We start from the raw sequence: 21,925 nt of genomic DNA, 5'->3' as shown, positions 1-21,925 counted from the left end.
CATCATAAAAACATACACACACACACACAACAAGGTACCTGGGGGCCGATGGGGAGGGTGGAGGTGAGCAAACCGGTGAGGTGGGATGGGTGGGGTATTCGTCTTTAAGACCATTGGCTAAAGGCAGCGCGGGGGACGCACCTGCAAGCGGCAGAGCCCAAGGAGATTGGCTGCAACCTGAAAATTACACCTGTGGGGGGAAAGAGGAGGAGGGGAGGTCATGCTACATGTAAACCAAGCCCTTTACAAATTCAGCCTCTGTCTTCTTGAGGAGCTTAAACGCTTCACACCGCCGATGAGGGCTCACGGAAAAAAACAAGTTTTGCTCTGGCAGCAGGATGATGACTGACGCGCTTCGAAATAGTTGGCTGTGTTCCGGGGTTTGGCTTGTCTTATGACTCTACGCCTGCATCTACGTGACGAGGACAGCTTTTTTTCCCCCCTTAACTTTCTAATCACCGTCCAGAGGTCGACTGTCCTTCAGCGTGAGCAGGACCGCGAAAGACTAGCCAACAGGGCGTCAGGAGCCCGCATACAATGATGCCTCTTGTCTGGGGTTTCTGGATCGATGACCACACCTGGGAACGACTGGGTAAATTCACAAATGCGATCCCCTCTTTGTCTTCATTCTCCATCTTTAAAGTTTGTGCTGTTGTCATTACCTGTTGCTCAGCGGCGGCAGAGTTAGAACTTTAAGGACAATCGGTAGATGGCTAAGAGCAGGAAATGTACGACAAACAAATTAGGTCATCGCGTGAAGCCCTCGGCAGTTGCGTGCTGATATAGGAGGGTCCAGGTAGTTTCAATGGGGAGCGAAAATAATGTGTATCAAATTTCAGCTCCATTTAAGCAGAGAGAAAGAAGAGGAAACAATAGAGGCTAACGCTCATTCCTAAACTGGATAGACCAGTTGGGGCAGGTAAAGGCAAACTGCCAGACTTGTCAAAGGATATGAAGCTAGACGCTGATTCCTTCTTTTACAGACTTAAACATGCTTAACGAGGAGACAACCACGACACTACGGTATGAAACATCTTCACAAATCCATAGCATGACAGTAGTAGCCGATTATTTAACAAACATTTCTGTTAATTTAAGCGAAAATTCATATCAACTTAATTAGTAACTTTTTTTCCTTCAACCTGTTGAACTGTAAATCCGTTGATGACATTATCCAGCCTTTTCCCCTCGCGTTTAACCTATGGGTTTTCTCTTTTGGCTTTTCAACTTTGACTCAACACTGCCCGTTTCAGATGTGGAAGTGAGTCAGACAGACGTAAAATGTCTGCTCATCCGTTTTCCGTACCTTTGAGGTTTAGTACAAGTTAAGACAGGAGTTGGAATTATCAGAGCAGAGCATTTTCACAAGATAGAAGGTATACATTTAGTTTCCTAGGCTGCTATTAACATGCTTTCAAGCAGCGGCGGACTGTGGAAGTCCGAAACGGAGAAGGGAAAATGGAGGGAAAATGTCGACTGCTTACTGTACAGCGACAACTGCAGAGCGAGGTGGAAGGTTGTGATTGGTGGAAAGTGAAACATTTGTTCATTTCTTTCATACAGTAGAATAGCTGCGAGTCACATGAGTGCCAGTTGCCCTGCTGGTGTATTGCAACAGGGCGGGAAGTACTGAATAGAATTTCAGTGGGGTGACATTTAATCACCAGCAAGCCAGAAAAAAGTGGCAGATACTTATTTTACATTGTTTGCTCATGTTTGAGGCACAGGTCTGACCTGAAAGGGAAGTGTAAGTCTTATCGCCTCATGGGGTGAGAGGTTAAATTCAAGCTGCAATACGATTGCAGGGTGAATGACACTGCATTAAGGGTCAGGACTATTTAAGGAAACTCGGTGCTAGGCTAGGCTAGTACTTTTTTTCTTTTTTTTAAACCAAGGAAAAATTACATCATCAATAAATACTTTCTGAATTAAAGTTAAAAACAAAAAAATTCCACTTTTGGGATTAAACACAAATTTTCTACTTGGATTTTTGTTTGTTTTGGGATTAAACACTTAATCAGGAGTAATGCTATCTCCCACCAGGGACCTGGCACCATGTTAAAAAGCAATTATTTAACTTTTTTCATATTCATAACTTAGCTAATAAAGCTGTATTCCAGGGGGAGGAGCTTAAAAAGTCTGGTAGGAAAAGCTTAAATCTCGTTTTTTGGTAGTCAAATTTTTTTTGAATATTTTAGTCAAAATGGGGGAGGTGAAGTGACGAGGGCGAGACTGGGCTGGCCAAAGGAGCGACAGTTTTAAAAAAGACAAAAGTATACCTAGTCCATCACAGTGTGCACATTTAAAATCATTAGCAAGCAACTTGAGTGGCACACGGATGATAAGCAGTATCGTAGCCTAAATGTCACCACGCAGCTCCTCAGTAGTCTGAAGGGCCAATTAGGTGGCACTGAGATAAGGTCTGGAGTTAAATAAGGTTTTGGGTTTCCCTGCCATTGTTTTCTCACAAAGACAGCAACTATTGATTAAGGCCCAGGCCAGTTTACCTATCAGGTTGTTCACTTCACAGCAGAGTCGCATTCCAGCAGAGAGGGCAGAGTTACCTGAGCACGCCTCACTTCCAACAGGCAAAAAGCGTGGTTAGCCGCGAGCACAGCTAACTCCCACGGCGCAGAGCACAATGGGAGAAAAGCTTTGCGATACGTTGACATAAGCTGGAGCAGAAGAGGAAGTATATGGACAAACGCGGGGCAAACAGAGAGGACGTAGGAGCTGGTTAGATATTTGAATACTGACACACGACATGCTCTGCTTTAATAAGGTACTGTTATTTTCACAGCTTGTTTCTACCAGCTTCAAATTTCTAGGCTAATCTTTGTTTCACCTCTTTCTTTTTCTCTCATGCTCTTGTCTTTCTCAGAGGGCCTGCAGCACTGGTTTATAATGCTGATGATTAACTAAATAGTCTGGGAGAGCAGGTCTGCTTGGCTTTCTCATTTCATGGGGCCTGCCTGACCGGGAGGAAGACGGAGTGTTCTCAGGCAGCGGGCTGGAAACTCAAGATCTTTTTTCTTTCTTCTTCAGCTCCATCCCTCTAAACGTGCTCACTTTACTTTGGTTTTGTTGCATTCTTTCCTTGGGGTACTTTTCATGACGGTAAGGTTACAGGTGCATTCTCAGCTTCCTTCCCCCGAACTTTTCACTCCCTTATACTCTTTTCTTCTCCCTCCCCCCTCTGTACTCTACTTTAGCGTTGCTTTAAGGATGACTGTGAAGCTGCTCTTGCCAAAAATGCCTCAAAATTAGCTGCTTTTAAAAGGACAAAGATTTAAAATCGAAGGTTTAGTCTTTAATTAATTATTTTTTTGTAGGTAAAAGTGTACTCGCAGCACGTATTATTAGAGAATAATGATGTACACTCAAATTTCAGTATAGGGTGTGAAGATTTCACGCTTTATACCTGTGAATGATCCACGTTATTCAGTAAAGGAGGGCTGTTTCAGTGACCTTCTGCATACACAGCACTGGTCAGGTCGGGCTGAGCAGCATTCCATCAACCTTTCATCACTCGGCAAACACAAAGACAACGGCCCGAAAGGTCCGCCAGTGGAAAAGAGAAAAAAAGAGGTTTTCCTTTCTTTAAATTCATTAAACATCTGTTGAAACAGCTCTCTTACCACGCTGCTTTAATCGAACGAGAATAGTATGTTACAACCTAAAACAAACAGCAAGGATACAGTGTGACGTTGGTGAGAGAGAGCTCCCCGAGGGCTAACATGCCTTTGAGGCTGAGGGATGTGCGCAACTTGTAGTGTTTGAAATTAGTAACTGCCATGTATTGTGTGAAAAGCAGCCTTCCCAACCTTGCCGTGCCATAGATTTAGACTAGTCAGAACAGGTTTTGGCAATCATTAACAACCACTGTGGCCCAGTCTTCTGTGACAGCAAGTTTAAGCTAAATACCCCAACCACAACAAGGGCTCAGCAGTAACACAGCAGAGAGGTCGTCTGTAGATATGGACTTCCCCCTGCTACCATTTCCTGTACTATTTTCAGCAATGTATGGCTGTTTGGTGGGCTCTGTGGTGGTTAAGTTCAGAAGTTTAGTGGAGCTGAAAAGTTGCATATTTTTACGTGTCTTTGAGCTAAATTCTTAACATTTAATGTGATAAAGTTGAATTTCCCTGGTTTTTTTTGTTCTTTTCTTCTTCTTCTTTTTTTTTTTAGAGAAAACTTTTTAAGATTTCCATTTATTGAAGGTTAATGAATGAATGATGACCTCACGAACTTTAGGCGGTGTCAGACGTGTTTTGGGTGATTATCTCCATCTTACGAGGCAGCATTGGATATCATCACTTTCTCTAATACTGCCTGGTAATGATGATGATAGCCACCTGCCGACTACAATCATATCAACCGCTCTATCATTGTTTGGTGGCAACTTGCTCCCATTCTGGGCCCTGTGGATCAGCTCAAATGCTTGAGCAGTGACAGAAATGGCTCTCAGGATCCATCTTACCTGACAGTGCTGGACTGTACTACTGTTGTTCTAACACTGTCTGGTAACGATGTTTTCTGGGTGACTGCGTGGTCTCCGGTATGTAAATGACAAATATTGTGAAGGGCAGCTGAACTCTTCGAGGCATTTTGATGTGGTCGCTGAAGGGCACATTTCACAAAGCCAGCTGCTCGGTGTGCTCACATTTTACTCGCATGTCGATTCCAGGTAAAGTTTACAGTCTTTTGTTTACAGTAGACTTGCGTTGCCTCAGGCTGTACCGAATTCTGTCTGATTCCAGCGAACTAGTATAGTTCTTAGGGTTTTCCCTAATATATTCTTGTGAGAGCAAGTAGATCTCTAATACAGTAAGTCCTGAAAGTCAGCTCTTTAACTTATCTCCCAACCTCCCTTTTAAAAAAAAAAACGTTAATGGCAACCCCACCCCAAGTTAAAGAATAGCAGTCAGTTGATGGTTCCACCGGTCCTGCAGGGCCTCATTTCCTTGTTCCCTCCCCTGAACAGTGTTGGTCTTTGTGCTGTATGGCAGCGATTGGTCCACCTAGCCCTACCTGCGTGGCACATCCTGGAACTGACACACGAGCTCACCTGAGAGTGCCTTGCTGCATAAAAAAACCCAACACAGCTATAGAGTCATTTATAGACTATAGCCTTTTCCCAGCTTTCCAAGGCTTGTCTACCAGGAATTTTAAGCAGATATAAAACTGACTTCCTATAATACATTGGAAGTTTAACTTCCAATTAATTTCTGTGCTGTTGACTTAGAACAGAGGAGATTAAATACACCGTTTTACACAATGAACACTTTCCATCATCGGGATAGACGTGAATGTCATGGGTAAAGTCTTCAAACAGACGTCAGAAACAAAAGCAAATAATAGACATGAAGCAAGCAGAAACCTAGTGTTTGCAGAAGGAGGGAGAATTACCCCACAAATATTGAGCCACACCTTTATTTGCTCATCTAGCTCCATTATCTAAGCCACAGAAACATGGAATTGTATTTTGTCCCTCCAGTTATCCCCCTTTTCTCTGGATTTCATCATTTAATTTGCATTAATGCAAAAATGTAGCCAAACCGGAAAACAAAAAGTCAAGCTAGCCAAGCGTAGTTTGCTTTTTTTCTCCCCTTGGTCTGTTTACCTGTGGCTTTGACTCTTTCTGCATGCTTGGCAAAGTAAAATGGAAAAAATGACTTAAGGTACAATGTAGTGTTAACAGAATCTATGATCGCAGCAAAAGAGGAACTGCTCATTTCAGCCTGTTTCTGCAACACTGTTCTCTTCCCTCCAGCTTTCATCTTCCTCTTTGCACAGGTGAAAGCTCAGAAGTCATCCTTCCAGCCTGTTGATAGGCGTCTTACCAGACATGGTTAGATGTAATTATTGGTGTCTAATACTGTCTGGTAATGCCGTCCATTAAATGGCATTACCTTCTGCTCTCTTACTTCCTATTCTCACACTCTCGTGCATCTGACTCTCAGCGTATTGACAAAGGGCAATCCAGGGAAGCACATCAGCATATTAACAGTAGTGGCAGATGGGGCTGAGTGATGACTATGGAACTATGATCCATGCGCTGGAAGATGGTTTGATTTTTTGGTGGTTTCTTCCATGTGCCTTGAATCAAAGTTTCTCAATTGAGCAGCAGTTCAAGATAAGGTTGGACTTTTAGGGGTCTTTGTGCTGTAATCCTGTTTCTGACAGGAATGTTAATGTGAATATGATGTAAAAAAGAAAAAAAGGATTAGAAATTGTGTAACGTTTCTGTTGAAAGATCGGCGTTCTTACTCTTACCGCAATAACTAAATTCCTTTTGGGAACTTGGATTTTCTCCAGCTACAGAAGAACAATGCGCACAGTTTTCAAAACTCTCACACACACTCTGTACATAGAAACTGTATCTAATGTGGTATGTTGTAAAGAAAAAAAATCATTTAAATAAAGATGGATAATAATGAAAATGTTCCTTTTGTTTGCTTGTTTTTTTTCTCTCGTGAAAAGTGACTTTCAGAATAATTTTTAACCATTTACCGCAGATTTCCAGGGCCCTGGCTCTTTGCTGCAGTTTCTCTGGTAATTGTGAACTGTTCCCCCGGCCACACCGGAATGCCGAGCCCCAGTCAGGTGTGGATCAGGTTACCGCTGAACAGAGCTTCTTTTTAAATGCCTCAATTTACCCATGAGGTCTCCCCCCCACTATCAGCTAAGCCTTCATTGTGTCCCGCTCTATAGCAGCACAGAGACTAGCTTGGTAAAACTGCCAGGGTACCGGCCGACTTAACATTCAGTCAGTATAGGCAGTGATTAAAATCATAACTTATGGTTTTTATCAGTGAGAACGCAAACACAAAAAAACATTTAATATGACGTACCTCGGGCCTCTGTGGAATGAGTTGGTCAGTTCCTTTTTATGCGTCAGTGTGTGTTTATGTGTTTGACAAACACTAAAGGTAAAATTAAGAAAAGCTAAATGTAAGGGGAATGTGTTTATTCAGTAACCAATAACCTGTTAATTTTAGCATTTAGTTTATTTTAGCAGCAATGTTTTCTTTTTCAGCGCCTGTTTAATCATTCATTAGTCAAAGCTTTATTTTAAATTGCTACACTGCTTGTTTTTCATTATGAAGGATTTTTTGTGAGGAAAGGTTTTTGAAAGGTTTAGTATTTAACAGGTTAAATACAGCATCAAATCTTAAAGCTCAGCCAACATGATCAGCAGGTTCTCCTTTCACTCTGATCAAACACACAATGGTATCTGTTTAACAACTTAGGGGGAACAACAAAGAAAAATTATGCTGAGTCATTGTGTGCACGCACCTTTAAAATAGTATCCTGTGTTTCCTACTGTAAATGACACATTACAGTGAGGTTTTTTTTTTAATATATGGCCTTCAGTTCAATAAATAAATAATACTCTATTTATTTCAGGGCTGGAAAGATCACAGAAGTAAATACAATTACCAATCAATTCAGTATTTTTGACACTGCAATTTTCAAATGTCATATGCAAAGGTGTTATTTATTAGTTCTTTTCAAAATGTTTGTTGTGAAAAAGCCCTTTTGTGGCGGTGCATACTTACAGGGCATCAAAGTAATATGGTCTAAGTATTATTTGTGGTGTTGCAGTGAAGGTATATGAAGAATTAAACTGTGTAAATCCTATGAATGGTAAAGTAGAAATTGCTGTAAAATATTGTTGCATTAATGCTCCTAAACATTACCAATATGCTTTTTTTAAATGATGGGGACACAAACAAATCAAGAGTGTGACATTTCTATGTGAGCTGGTAAACTAATATGAAAGGAAGCACAATTTTGAAATGACTATCTTTTTAAACCATTATGACAGCGTATGTATGCTCCACCTACATATCATTTTGTCCCTCCACAAGCTGCAAGTGTTTTAGCTCTTAGCTTATTGGTGGTTTAGACTGAACTTAAAGACACGGAGTTAAAAAGTACAATTACTGCTGTAGTCAGCTCCTCCCTTTGTGACGTCTCACCGCTGAATCACATTACTAACTGGCGGAGGGCCTGTAAAGAATTCCTGCGCTGGTCTGTGCATGCTTACTGCAGTCAAACCAGATTCCTGTATTAGTGTTGGCTGTGGATGAGAAGTCTAGACTCACTTAGCTGGGTTATCCACTGGAGTGGAACAGGAGCACAACGGCAGCTAAACGGCTGTGACATACCTGCACGTGCTGACGCACAGTAAGAGTAAAAAGCTGGCACACTCGAGTGTATCAAGGTGTGGAGCTGATTACAGGTTTTGGTAGAAGCATTGCTAGATTATAGGAAATATCTTATTTAATCCATGTGAGAAATACTCGCTTTCACTGTTTTTGTTTTTATCAGCAACAAGCTGCAATTTGTGAGCAAATGCCTTCATTAGAAACACTGAGGAGTATCTTTTCATCTATCTATTTCATAAACTATACAATCTTTGTTTGGTTAATTCTAAAACGCATTAAAGACAGGATAATCGTAGCTTTTACAAAGATTCGATTCATAATTTAGCAGCAATGTAATCAGTCATTTACTGTCAGGTCAGCGTTTGAAGAACGCAGATAAAGACATATAAGATGTGACAGACTTATCACACACCGTACATACCTGCATGGAGTTTGCAGGTCCATAGAAGGTAAATAACTAACACAAAATAGCTTTAACTTCGTTACTTACTCAGGATATCTCTGACAGGACATCTCTGATACTGCTTTTTTGTTTTTCCTATCATTGAGAAACACAAAATGTTGAGTGTGTGATTAAATGATGTATGATATACCTTAATTTTTTTTAATTATTATTATTGAGCACATTGTCATTTTACTTCGAAAGCTGATGAAAAATAATTTTCTACCTCCTCTTATTCAAAAGTTAAGTAGCTATTTAGCATGCAAACATTAGTATTGGTCTGCTCGACCATAAAATATTCTTTGTTATTAAGAACAAATCAAACTTACATAATTTGGATACTGCTGCAGGGCAAATTCACAAAATACACTGCTGTGAACACACATATTTTACTTAGCTAGCTAACAACTTTTAGCTAACTTAGTTTAACATGGAGGAACATAATAAATACTACAGGAGCACGCCATAACATAGTCAAGTTGTACAGAAGCTATCAGAAGCTCTGGTAGTTACAGGTTGTCTGCTGGACAAAGAAAAGCGCCTGGTGTCAGTTAACGTTAAGCTTCTGAAGTCATCTGAAAGCCTGACAGCTAATATGTACAACTGTTAGTGCTGCAGTAAACATTAAACTTGCGCCTCCTGTGGGCAAGAAAGTAATTACAGCAACAGCTCAGAAGAAAGGAAAGTCGGACCGTAACGAGAAGCGGTAAGTTTGTAGGTGGAAATTTTGGCAGTTTCAGGTGTGGAAGCTTATTTTTGCCACAACACCACTACCGTATACGTAGAGATGGTCTACAGCTGATCAGCATGCAGAACACAGCTGTAATAATTTTTTAATTTTTTTTTAGAAAAAGCATGCAAAATTTTAAAAAAAAATCTGAAACTGTGAGGCCACGAAAGGTGAACCGCGTTATAGCGAGAGAACACTGTATTTTCTAAAGATTTGGAGGTGGATATTTTTGAATTTACTTCCAAGTTGAAATTTTGAGATACCGAACAAAACTTTAAAGCAGCAACCAAAAATTGTACCCAAGCTTCCATAATTTGCACATTAAAAAAAGAAAACACTCACAGTGAAACTATCTGTATGTTAGCCTATAGCAGCAGCTGTTTGTTTGTTTGTCACTTTTTTCTCAGACTGTTGATAAAGTCTGACTCGCACAGATATGCTTTAACCCCCAAAACATTGCAAAAATAATTGTTAAGGTTTACTTAATAATAAATAGTTCATGACGCTAATGTTAGCTTGTTCAGTTATAGCTAGAAGATTTAATTTCTTAATGTTGGGTTTTAATAATCAAATCTTTTAAATGTCATAAACCAAGTAACATTAGTTGGTAGCCTCTCAGCTAGATTTTCGTTTTCACAACGTGGCAGAATTTAGATTCAAATATACCAAATGAATGAATCTAGCTGCTTAAACTAGAAGTTGCTGTTCTTTAGTTTTTGCTAGTAGCAACAAAGTGAAATATAAAAGGATAACATAACAAGTACTGTCATGTTCTTGTCAAAGATTTTTGTTTTTATTTATGAGTCATTTTCCATTTAAAAATCAAGCGGTGTCCTCCTGTGTCTTCTCATAGCTTTAAAGGGTGTAACCAACACAATTAACAATTTTTTATACCTTATGTTTCCGAACTTGGAATTCTTTGGAGATTCCTTCTAAATCTCTAAACAAGGCACTCTGGAACTGCATGCACAGTAACTTAGGTCTGATGCATATGACAGGAGAGCTAATTAAGTTTTAAAACTTTTACTTTGAAATGATCAAAATTACATTGTTACATTGTTGCACTGCTTCACTGAGTGAATGGGTTAAATGCAGAGAGGAATTTCCCCACAGGGATCAATAAAGTATACATTATTATTATTATAAATAAAAAAAACTGTATGCTCTCATGCCTAATGCAGCTCTCCACCTCACTCCGCTGCACATGACATCACTCACCATAGTAAAGGGAACAACAACCAGTCAAATACACATATTCTTATCATCCTACATTTTGATCTTCTTATGTAAGAGGTAGGACTGAATCATCAAGTTTGTACAAAATTGTATTGTGACTCTTACACTTATAGCACTCTTACTTACTAACAAGTAAAAGCAATATAGGCAACACGTGTTCATGCTTGTTAGACGGCTGTTTCAGAACAAAGGACAAAATGTACATTTCCACTTGCACATTTTCCCATATCATTGTTATTCTCTGTGAAATTCGATGTCTTTCTGTTTCCGTGTTGTACTTGTCACCAGAGGGAACAAGTAGATATCGACCCTGGGAACGCAGTGTCGCCCCTCGATACTACAGCCCCCTGTGCTCTGCTGCTGTAATCCTGTAAGGAAACCATGAATAGCAGCAGCGAGCGCGAGAGACCCTATTCAGACAAGCTTTTCTTTGCATCGTAACTCAACTCCATTTCTTCCGCTATAACACCTTGACAAGGAGAATCCCTCTAAATAATGGGTTGTGTGGGGACACCATTGCTGCAGGGTGCATCCCTGTAATTGCGGCGCACTTTCTGGTTTGAGTCAGTTGAGATGACATGGGAATAGGTGAGCCTTCAAAGAAACACAAAACTTAAGTTGTCACTGCCCCAAGATAGGACAGTCACTAAGAGTCACACACACCTAACGATATATTCCTGTATTTTAAATTCACTAACTCACTGTCTTTCTGGCATATTCTATCTGATGTGTTTTTTTTTCTTACAATAAGGCCCAGGAGTATGAGTATCAGTGGAGCACCACCCACAGAAAGTTAAACTACCTTAATGGAAAGAAAAAGAAAGGAAAAGTAAAAAGTGTCATATTTCCCACACCCTTTACTAACAAATGGAGGTCAAAGGAAAGATATGAATTCAGGTATAAATAATGAAAGACAGGATTAAAAAAAAGGGATGGTGACATTAAATACACAAGTTTATTCACTAAAATTCATATATGAGCACACACACAGACACACACACAGACACACAAATGTACACAGTCTCTTAGCAGATGGTGAACCATGAGGTTGTAAAACAAGCCTGTTCTCTTTGTCCACCTACGCAGCACTTTGCACAGTGTGTCTATCAGATGGCGGCTCTTTATCAAGGTGTGGCTCACACTGGCTCCACACAAAGCTCTGTTAAACAAGAATATGGGAGGCCTCCTTGTAACAACTGGGGTGTTGTGGCTGGACTAGTTTTATTGCCAAGCAGCTCCCTCTTATAGCTAGTATTTTGCACTTGGGCATTTACACTTTTACAGCCATATGTGTATAAATAACTCAACTGATCAGACTGGCAACTTCCTTCTTTTACATTTGATTTATCACAGAGGATAATTGTGATGCAAAAAAACAAACCAGATCAATAGAGCCAAAATCACGCTGACTCACAGTTTGGTTGTCCTTTTATCAGGTTACAGATGGTAAGTCAAACCAAACTTGATGTATGCTCTAAAAGGCACAATACTTTGGTCCATATGGCTGCTCACAGTGTGCTTATGTTGCTCGTGGTTGCCCCTCTGTATGTGTAATTATATGGTTGCATGTGTGCTGGGTCTAAAAGGTACCCACCCCTGTCAATTATCAGGTTGTTTGGAGGAAGAGAGAAGATTATGCATAATTGCCAGCCATAGCTGGGCCTGGGTGTTTCCCCCAGAGTCAAATCACTGAGACAGAAGGTGATTAGTGGATTTGCCATGCGAGCAGACTAATGCTATGTTGCTCAACTGCATACCTGCTGCTGGATTTGGCGCTAGACTTTATGATTAATGATGATGTCTGGAAGTATCAAGAACGATTCGCCTTGGATGAAGTAGTTTTACAATAAATTAATGTTCACATTAAATTATGTCATAGTTTAATGGGACACTTGGGTTTATTTTTATTACTTAGATTTCTAACTTAAATTGTGTAAACTGGACCTAAAGACATAGGGTAGGCCACAGGTAGGACGATGTCTTGTATAGCACTTACTTAGTACTTATTCACCCATTGATATAAGCACTTTATTCTTCTACATCTTAACGGTTGCTATCTACTATTCACACACGCAAATTTGACCCAAGTTACACTTTGGCCAGACTGGAGTAGCCAGAGCTCAAGCCACCAGCCTTCAGATTAGCAGATGACCTGCTCTACCTCCTGTCCTACAGACAACCCAATGTAAAAGATGGAGACCGGTGTATCTAAAGCAAACAAGTCCCCTGAAATGATTTCTTTTAGATGTTAATGACACTGAGCCAGTTGAGAACACTATTTTACCTACCAGGCCACCCTGGAAAACTGGCAAATCCATTTTGATTGACACAGTGCTCTCATGTTACCATAGGGTCCACACAATAGAGGCTTACGGACAATAAATAATGAATGAAGCTAAACTTAGAGGTCCGGTTGGTGTGGGATACACAATCTTGACTTGTTAGTTTGTGTTGTAAGATTCAATCTACAAGTAGCAACTGTTGCTAAGGGTCCCATTACCCGAGTAACTGGTGATTGTTTACATTACTAGTTGGTTTTCTTGCTTTCATTGTGCGATACTGTGGCTAACTTTAGACTAAACTGCCGACAGACCATGTGATTGCGCCCCTGTCGAGTCTGTCCTTCAGTCTGTGGGTTTAACTGTTTGTCTTGGCCCTGCAGTTGGACTATAAGGTTGAGTGCACTTGGCAGAAGAAGAGTAAGCTGACAAGTTTTTCAGGGAGCCCTGATGTCTGTGTGTGTGAAGCTGTAGTTGCAGGTAAACCGTTTTACTTTTGAATAGCTGTAGTAGTTCTGCTCCTGCTTTCCAACATAAATACCTACCTACATTTATGATACTCACACAAAACAACAGTAAAAGGACTAACAGAGCTAATTTCTTATTAAACCACAGCAAACGGTAAAGCCATACAACTATTTATCACATTTCCACTGCTACTATTTGCATACTAGATCAGCATACCAGCCTGATTACATGCTGTTGGTACAGGAAGCAGGCCACCTAGGTACGCTTACTTCATTTTTTTTCTTTATTCACCATTTTCTAGAAGACCAGTGACATGGTGCTGCAATTTCAGCATAACATAATTAGGCACATTAAACTTCACATGTCATCATATTGTAAGCTTTTGGAGGGAGATCACTTTAAAAGAGCAACATTGACAAATTGAAGTTAAATTGGCAGTTTGGGCGGATGCGTAATTAAAATGCACTTCAGGAAGAGTATTTATTAATAAGAGTTATTCTCTGCCATTATGAACCTGTTTGAAGTATGAACAGTGTGATGCTCAAATAATATAATAGTAAAAAATATGCACATACGAAACAGGGAAAATACTATGAATGAAGCGTACTCTACAGTAGTACTTTTCCTCTTGTTCCGCTCTTTATGCCAACAGGATCACTGTGAATCAAAAGAGCTCCTCCCACTTTCTAATTATGGATCAATAATAAATTACCCCAGCGACCTTCGCCAGAGCAAAGAGATGTCATCAAGGTGCTCCGTGGATCCATGCAGTTATGGTCAGGATGCAGCAGAGACCAGACTGGAGAAGAAGCGAGGCCAAGAAAAGGAGGAAACAGAAGTTCCCTGTGGAAGCAGCAGGCCTGCAGGAAGTCTGAGGAAGGAGGGACCAGGAAGAGAACAGACACTGCTGCCACAGACACAGACTTGGAAAGAGAGACAGACATTTTCCCAATCGTCTGTCAACCAGGAGAGCCAAAGTGGAGGTGTGTGTGTGGAGTAAAGAGGGCGCCTTATTTTAAATTCTGTCCATAGGGTGATTTTTATTTTAGCACACAAAAATGCAAGTCTGCACATCTTAATCTAATAAAATAAAAACACTATAAGTCAAACAACTTAAATATTCCCCGGAATAGAATAGAATTAATTTCTTCTGCCTTTCTGTTGTAAAGAAATGAATCGGTAATGTGTTGTGTTTGTGTATCAGGTCCATGTATAATGGCACAACCCGTCCAGAGGTCCAAGTTAAAGGATTTGTCAGGCAGGCAGATAGAGGAGCCGAGGGGGCCTGGGCCTTTTTACTTTTTTGGAGGAACCAACGGAGCTAAAATGTTAGTATGAATTATTTAATTTCAAAGTAACTGTTGTGGAGAAATGTATGGTGTGATGCTTGAATAAAAAATAGCATGGTATGTATTTTATTTGGGGCCTTTTGTCAGTCTAAAGCTTTTCTAATGTGACCCCTTACTTCTTGTTTGTGGTGTGATTAAAGTCTAAGTGATTTCCTCTGGGACTTTTCCTTCAGAGTGAGCAATTACTGTGAGAGCAGAGGATGGAAGAGGATTTACAACAAGGACAGGGAGGATTTCAATCTCAAGTGGTGCGAGACCAAATCACCAGCCCAGTACTCCAACTTCAGAGAAGGTAGTGGGAATGCAGAGGATATCACCTGGAGCTGGTTTACGACGAAAATATGCAATTTCTGTTGCTTAGCTTAAGAGACAGAACTAAAAGTTGACATGCTAACTAACTAATATTTCAAAATCCTCATTTTTTGTTCCCAGGCAGGCAGTTGATGTACCAGATTCCCAATAACAAGGTGCTCACCACGAAGATCGGTCTCCTCAGCAGTCTTCAACAGTACGAGCGAGTGAGCAGCAGAGTCAGCCATGGTCAAGCACTTAGGTGAGCTGGACATTTATTTTCCTTTCTTTGTCTTTGTCTCTCTCTCGTATCCAAAATGGTTGTTTCTCTTAAAAGCAGACAGGTATATCTCTGTTACCAAATTTTGCAGCTGTGTCAAATCTCCCAGCTTCTATCCGGTACGATTACTGTGGCTGAATAGAAGCCCCACTCTGTAAATAATGATTTAAAACCATATCAGCCTGTGAAACTATTTAATAAACACGCCAAGTAACCTCATCAGATATCTAGCCTCTCCATTGAATCACAGAAGCTTTGTGTCGCAGTTATATGCTGGATCTGTGGTTAATTATTAATAGTAAATTAGTTTGATTTTACAACCTGATTTTTTTTTTACGTCATACTCGGCAAGGAAATACAATAGTTTTAAAAACAGAACCATACGCTCATAGAAACATGCAGTTAAAAAAAGCTTCACTTATAGTCACAAACATTAAAAATGTACTTCACTTTCATAATTGGGATATGCTGAATGCGACGCAAAGTTATTGTGCAAACATCTGTGTCAGAGCAGGAAGTATTAGATGTAAACTCTGATACTAACCTAATTTTTATGGTAAATGACGTCATGTACAGATGGATACTTTATCTTTGGTAGGAAGGAAAACATGTATGAAAAGGAAAAAAGTCTCCCAACCATTGCCCCCCAAAACTAAAGAGCTAAAGAAGGACAAAGCTAACAGTTTCTTAAACATGCAATACATTTTTTATTTTTTTATTTTACTGCATCTGTAGAGCTATCAGTGTGCATCGCAGAGGCCTCTGTATCAAGCTTAGTTCTGTAAGTTCAATTCAATTCAATTTTATTTATATTGCAACAAATTACAGCAACAGTCACCTCAAAACACTTTATATTGTAAGGTAAAGACCCTATAATAATACAGAGAAAACCCCAACAATCATATGACCCCATATGAGCAAGCGCTTCAACGATAGTAGGGGAAACTCTCTTTGGCGTGAAGAAAGCTCCGGCTGAACCAGGCTCAGGGAGGGGCGGCTATCTGCTGCGACTGGTTGGGTGTGAGGGGAGGAAGACAGGACAAAAGACACACTGTGGAAGAGTTAATAATAACTAAAGATTAAATACAAAGGAGTATAAACACATAGTGAGTGAAGAAGAAACACTCAGTCGATCATGGGAAGCCTCAGCAGCATAGGCCTATTGGAGCATAACCAAGGGAGGATTCAGGCTCACCTGATCCAGTTCTCACTGTAAAGTTTATCAAAAAAGGAAAGTTTTAAGCATAATCCTAAAATTAGAGAAAGGGTTTGTCTCCCAAATCCAAACTGGGAGCTGGTTCCACAGAAGGTGCCTGAAAGCTGAAAACTCTATCTCCCATTCTACATTTAAATATCCGAGGGACCACAAGTAAGCCTGCAGTCGTAGCACGCAGTGGTCTATTGGACTGATACGGTACTATGAGGTCTTTAAGAGAGGCCTGATTAATGAATACCTTGTATGTGAGAAGAAGGACTTTAAATTTGATTCTGGATTTAACAGGGAGCCAATGACGAAAAGCCAATATGGGAGAAATATGCCCTCTCTTTCTAGTCACTGTGTGCGCTCTTACTGCAGCATTTTGGATCAACTGTAAGCTTGTCAGGAAGTTTTTAGAACAGCTTGATTATAATAATAGTCTATCCTAAAAAGTAATAAATGCATGAATTAGTTTCCAGCATGAGATATGATGTTCCTCATTTTAGAGATATCACACTTTAGAGATAAAAACTATGAACACTGAGTTATTTTAACCAGCTGTTCAGCTTTTAATGTGATTATGTGAATTTATAGTTACAAATATTAAGATTAGAGTACTTCAGTTTCTACAAACAGAATTAAAAGTATATAAGTGGAATTTTATACTAATGCTGGAAAATGTTTCAGTGCTAGTGAAGATATGCAATAATGGACTATTATACCAGTATATAGCAGGAAATATGCCATATTTTAGACTTTGTGTATGTTTTTAGATTTTTTTATTTTTTTATTACAAACTTCCTTCAGTTCTTCAGAAAAATCAATTTGCATATATGTAAAGCTTGACTTAATGCTTTGAAATTATGGTATGACTGGGGTTTGGAATAAATCTGAACATATGCCGCAAACGATGGATGAACAGAACATATGAATGTTGTTGTGGTACACCAAAGATTTTGTATGTTTGTGGCCTGACTTTCTTTTTTGCCTCAAAGCCAGTTTTCCCGCAATCCATGGCACCGACATCCATGTGGGCTTCCTTGTTCGTTTTGTTCTGTTGTAATTTACAGGAGGCTGAAAATGGAAGAGTTCATACCCACTACTTTGCGCATGGATGTGAGGGAAGAGAGAGAGGCTTTCTTTGCCCAACAGGAGGGTAACTGACATCTTACCTAACTACAACAACCTTTTACACATTAGCATTTTGATGCAACAATAACAGTACTGGTTGAACTGGAACATCCTTTAGTTTGCAGGTTTAAAATGAGATCAATTAAACTTGAAATGCATGTTGGGTCACGCATCCAACATTGAAAAGAAAGAAAATCGTTTGTCCTGCGTAGCGTTAAGACAACAGTCGCCTTGGTGAGTGTTTAATCAAGAGGCTGTGGACGCTGGAAAATAATGCACTTCACCTCCCATAAGGCCCTGATAAAATCACCAGGGGAACATGCTGTTGCCATAGAGATGAGTCAGCAGAGGGCAGGGCTGAGACACAAACACAAGGAGAGAGGTGCAGCAGGATGTGAATGCCAAAGAAAATACATTTAATATTAAAGTTGACATTTTTCATGGTAAGCATTGAGGATGAAATAGATTTTTAACACCCACTGTAGTAATTACAGGCACCCAGCATAATGACAGTAGTTGTGCACGGGTTTTGACAAACACGTTTATCACTAAGTAAACAGGACAAGAATACAGACAGCTGCTTTAGATCTGTTGGTGATGGATGAATTTGTGGAAAAGAAGGAAAAAGGACAGAACCAACTCTAATAGACGTGCGTTTAAAGACAGTCGATGCTGGCATCACTTTTAAAACAGCATATTGACTGTTTTTAAAAAAACTAGAAATTGAAATTTTGCATCATAATTTTTATTGACTGCAGTTCACAATATGTTCTGAGCTTTTTTACGTCTTTATTTTCATAATGATATGACATGTAGTGGCCTAGAGATCATATTCCACTACAACATATAGAAAAAAAAGGAAATACTCCGACTCACATTTCAGATTTAAATATTTGCTAAAGAGGTGAAAAGTAAATACAACACACTTGGGTGCAATCCAGTTTTCCCACAACTGTGCTTGAGCGCAACTAAAGCACGATTTCACGGAATCAGATTTTACTGGTGAAAATGACAAATGCCTCAATACAGGATTAAGCCTTGAAAAGTTAAAAACAATACAGAAAAGGAAACTGTCAGGTGGAAAGCTCAGTTCCTGTGACACCCCGTTAATTTAATTTTGTCACTGTCGCCAGGTGTGAGCAACAGGGAGAGCCGCATGTGGATCTGTAAGCCTACGGGTATGAACCAGGGAAGAGGGATCTTCCTTTTGAAGAGCAAGGAGGACATAGCTGCCTTCAGACTGAAGCTGAAGCACATGGAGGACCGCCGGTTCAACAGGAAAATGCATTACCGCCAGCCTCAGGCTTACATCGTTCAACAGTTGGTGAACACAGGATGTTAAGATTAATATCACCCACACTTGCAGTTCCCAGAGAAGCAGGCATATTATTCTATTTTTGTAGCTTGAGTGCCTGCTATTCCTGGTTTTTAGTATTGGCACATGGTTTTAAAAGCATCAACAGGCTTCAAAAAACCTTTAGTTTTGGGTCTCTGATTCAGTTGTCATTTTGCAGTGCTGTTCTAAAATAACATGAACAGAAGTAACAGCAGCCAATGATAAGGAACCATAAAAACAATTCTGTTGTACTACAGGTTGTTTAGTCAACCATCTGTCATTCATTTCTTACTGTCAGCTTCAGCTTCTTGCTGTCAAACGCAGCCTTTGAAGGTGTTTGTGCGATTGAATGCAGACCTACGATTTGTCCTCAGTTACATCCAGAACCCGCTGCTGCTGAAAGGGAAAAAGTTTGACGTGCGTTCCTACCTTCTCATCGCATGCACTGCACCTTATGTGGTCTTTTTCCGTCATGGTTACGTGCGACTGACTTGTGACCTCTATGACCCCACCTCCAAGAACCTTTCTGCCCACCTGACCAACCAGGTAGACCCCTAATCTAGATAGACTCTGCGAGAATATGAAGGGTTAACTGGAAGATCAAAGTCTAAACGGTTTTACAATCATCTGCTTGGAAATCAGACAGCTGTTAAAAAATGTGGTGAATGGGGGAAGCAGTTAGAAAGCAGGTCCTTCCAGTGGACCTTGTAACAAGGCTAAACGTGTCCTGAAACAATGTGCCATCTTCCGTATACGCTAAGAAATGAGTCCTGGCTATAGCAGAAATGTGTATTTAGGAATAGAAACCAAAATGACACTTTACATCATCACTGTTTTAACTAGAGCGGTATGTCTTTGAAATGTTATTTACAAGCATTTCCACAGACAGACCAGATCAGATTCACATTCACTTTATTGTCTACATTTAGCAAAACACACAAATCACTGTAATTGAACCATTAAACTAGCAAAGGATTTTAACCTTGGTTTATTTTGTATTTTAGCTTGAATCACACATTAGTTTAGGTTTTACTTTCGGTGGTGAATTTTATGTGCACATCAGATATTAAAGATGCTAAACATGTTTCAGCTGGAAAATTATTGCTAGAGGGACACTCATGTCTGTCTTTTTTTATGCTACATGTCTTCATTATTTCCAGATCAAGCTTTTTGTTTTGGCACAAACTTGCTACCTGCCTCTGCTCACATCTTCGTGTGTCTCTGGTCCCCCTGCTGTTCGTTTCCAGTACATGCAGAAGAAGAACCCTCTTTACAGCCAACTGAAGGAAGACACTGTGTGGTCCATGGAGAGCTTCAACGCCTACGTCAACGACAGGTTTCAGGCTGCAAAGGATCTGCCCAGGGACTGGGTGCTGGGCGCCTTTGCAGTGAGTGCAGTGTTGTAGCTCTCAGGGACCAATTACAATTATAATGATGGTTACTGGCACATGCAGCTAATTGAGATTGTGGTTAAGTTTTGGATGCATCATCCCATCACTAAAATGAGATGTTACATGTGATGGGTTGTTTTTTTTTACAGTGCCCTGCAGATTGGTCGGTTCATTTTTGGCGTTGTGTCACACACACACACACACACACACACACACACACACACACACACACACACACACACACACACACACACACATTTCTTTGACTTAAATGAAGCTTGAGCTATATGCAGTAGTGAGGAACTTTAATTAGTTGAAGTGAAACAAACCAGCCGGTAATACAAAAGTCATAAAATCATTCTGATGCCTAATGAACAACTTTCTTTCTCCCTGATATTCAGAAGCGCATGCAGCAGATCATGAGCCAGTGCTTCTTAGCAGTCAAGTCAAAGTTAGACTGCCGCCTGGGGTTCTTTGACTTGATCGGCTGTGACTTCTTGGTCGATGAAGACTTCAAAGTGGGTAGGACATTTCTGGTAATGTGAATGCAAACAGTGTTTTGCATGTGCATTGAGTGTGTGCATTCCTGATAGGTGTGGCTGCTGGAGATGAACTGCAATCCAGCTCTCCATACGAACTGTGAGGTGCTAAAGGAGGTGATACCCAGCGTGGTTGTGGAGACACTAGGTGAGTTCTGGAAAAACAAACAGCACGTTTCGCAAGCCCCAAATGCAAATTCAGCATATGTTTGTATTAATACCACTCCACCAAAGATGTTCTCACATTTTGTTTAGTGTTTAACTGGCATAGTCACAGTTCCCTTTATTGCACATGTTTGCTAAACAGGCTGATGTGTTGTAACAACCAAAAGTGTTTTTTCTATCTATAAGTCTGTCTGTTGTTTTATGCCCTTCTCTAGATTTGACTCTGGAGATCTTCAGGAAGATTCATGGCAGGCAGAAAATATTTCCTTTGGTCAGTCAGAGGGAGTTTGTGCTTCTCTATAGTGCTTTTTCCACTACAGAGAAGTCTAGCATGGAATTGCAGAAAAAAACCAAAGATGCTCAGAAAACTGAACCGAAAAGGTTTATGTGTGGAACAGAGGAAAAAAGTGTTCCCTCGGCACCCCCTGATAATTCTGCAAATGATTCAGCACTTCCAAAACGAAGGAGCAGGTCGATGAGTGGCCACCGTCCCACCAGCACTTCACAAAATCATCGTGAGTCAGGGAATTCACATTATACAGCTAAACTCAAGCTAAGCAAAAGTACTTTGAATCATCATTTAAAGGCTGGAAATGACCATCACATCCCCGTCATCACTAGCTCTGAGTGAGTGAAGCTCTACCTGTCTGTGGCTCTCCTGGAACACCGTACCTTACAGTATTGAACATGTGGAACAATTTAGGATACGAAGAGTTTAGTGTAGAAAAGAAAAGAGGAACTGTGACAGTATGCAGACAGCTGCGGTATAAAAAGCCTTTGGTGCTTTTTAAAGATTTTAAGAGAAATACTCTGGAAAATGCGTCAATAAAGAATGTATTCATCATCAACAATATCTTCTGGCTTCTTTTTTTGGTCCTGTTTGGTAAGGAAGGTGTGGCGAAGAGAACCCATGTCA

The 21,925-nt window shown here is 40.2% G+C and overlaps 1 protein-coding gene across 8 annotated transcripts; it reads left to right on the top strand.

Annotated features, from left to right (window-relative positions):
- Positions 1-310: 310 nt before the first annotated feature.
- Positions 311-21,847, top strand: ttll10 (tubulin tyrosine ligase-like family, member 10). Of its 8 annotated transcripts, XM_085260746.1 has the most exons (13): positions 9,210-9,322; positions 13,245-13,341; positions 13,982-14,312; positions 14,534-14,657; positions 14,852-14,970; positions 15,111-15,231; positions 17,443-17,603; positions 18,712-18,898; positions 19,289-19,460; positions 20,075-20,302; positions 20,707-20,823; positions 20,899-20,992; positions 21,225-21,847. In XM_085260746.1, the coding sequence occupies exons 3-13, from the start codon at positions 14,069-14,071 to the stop codon at positions 21,638-21,640; spliced, it is 1,983 nt and encodes a 660-aa protein (XP_085116872.1). In that variant the 5' UTR covers positions 9,210-9,322; positions 13,245-13,341; positions 13,982-14,068; the 3' UTR covers positions 21,641-21,847. The 8 variants fall into 8 exon arrangements, with proteins under 8 accessions (XP_085116875.1, XP_085116870.1, XP_085116871.1 ...); XM_085260749.1 differs by lacking the exons at positions 9,210-9,322; positions 13,245-13,341 and adding an exon at positions 311-592 and having other exon boundaries at positions 17,518-17,603; positions 20,162-20,302; XM_085260744.1 differs by lacking the exons at positions 9,210-9,322; positions 13,245-13,341 and adding an exon at positions 311-592 and having other exon boundaries at positions 17,518-17,603.
- The last annotated feature ends 78 nt before the right edge of the window (positions 21,848-21,925 follow it).

The sequence above is a fragment of the Mchenga conophoros genome, linkage group LG20 (assembly GCF_057382185.1).
Source record: "Mchenga conophoros isolate Kocher_MC1m ecotype Shallow Benthic linkage group LG20, M_conophoros_male_GT1.1, whole genome shotgun sequence".
In the NCBI taxonomy this organism is placed as follows: domain Eukaryota; kingdom Metazoa; phylum Chordata; class Actinopteri; order Cichliformes; family Cichlidae; genus Mchenga; species Mchenga conophoros.
This window is presented reverse-complemented; position numbering and strand designations above follow the sequence as displayed.

Coding starts and splice junctions, on each gene's coding strand:
- ttll10 (XM_085260743.1), top strand. CDS start 569: ATGACCACACCTGGGAACGACTGG. Junction 14,313..14,533: donor CCAGGAGAGCCAAAGTGGAG/GTGTGTGTGTGG, acceptor TTTGTGTATCAG/GTCCATGTATAATGGCACAA. Junction 20,303..20,706: donor GGGTGCTGGGCGCCTTTGCA/GTGAGTGCAGTG, acceptor CCTGATATTCAG/AAGCGCATGCAGCAGATCAT.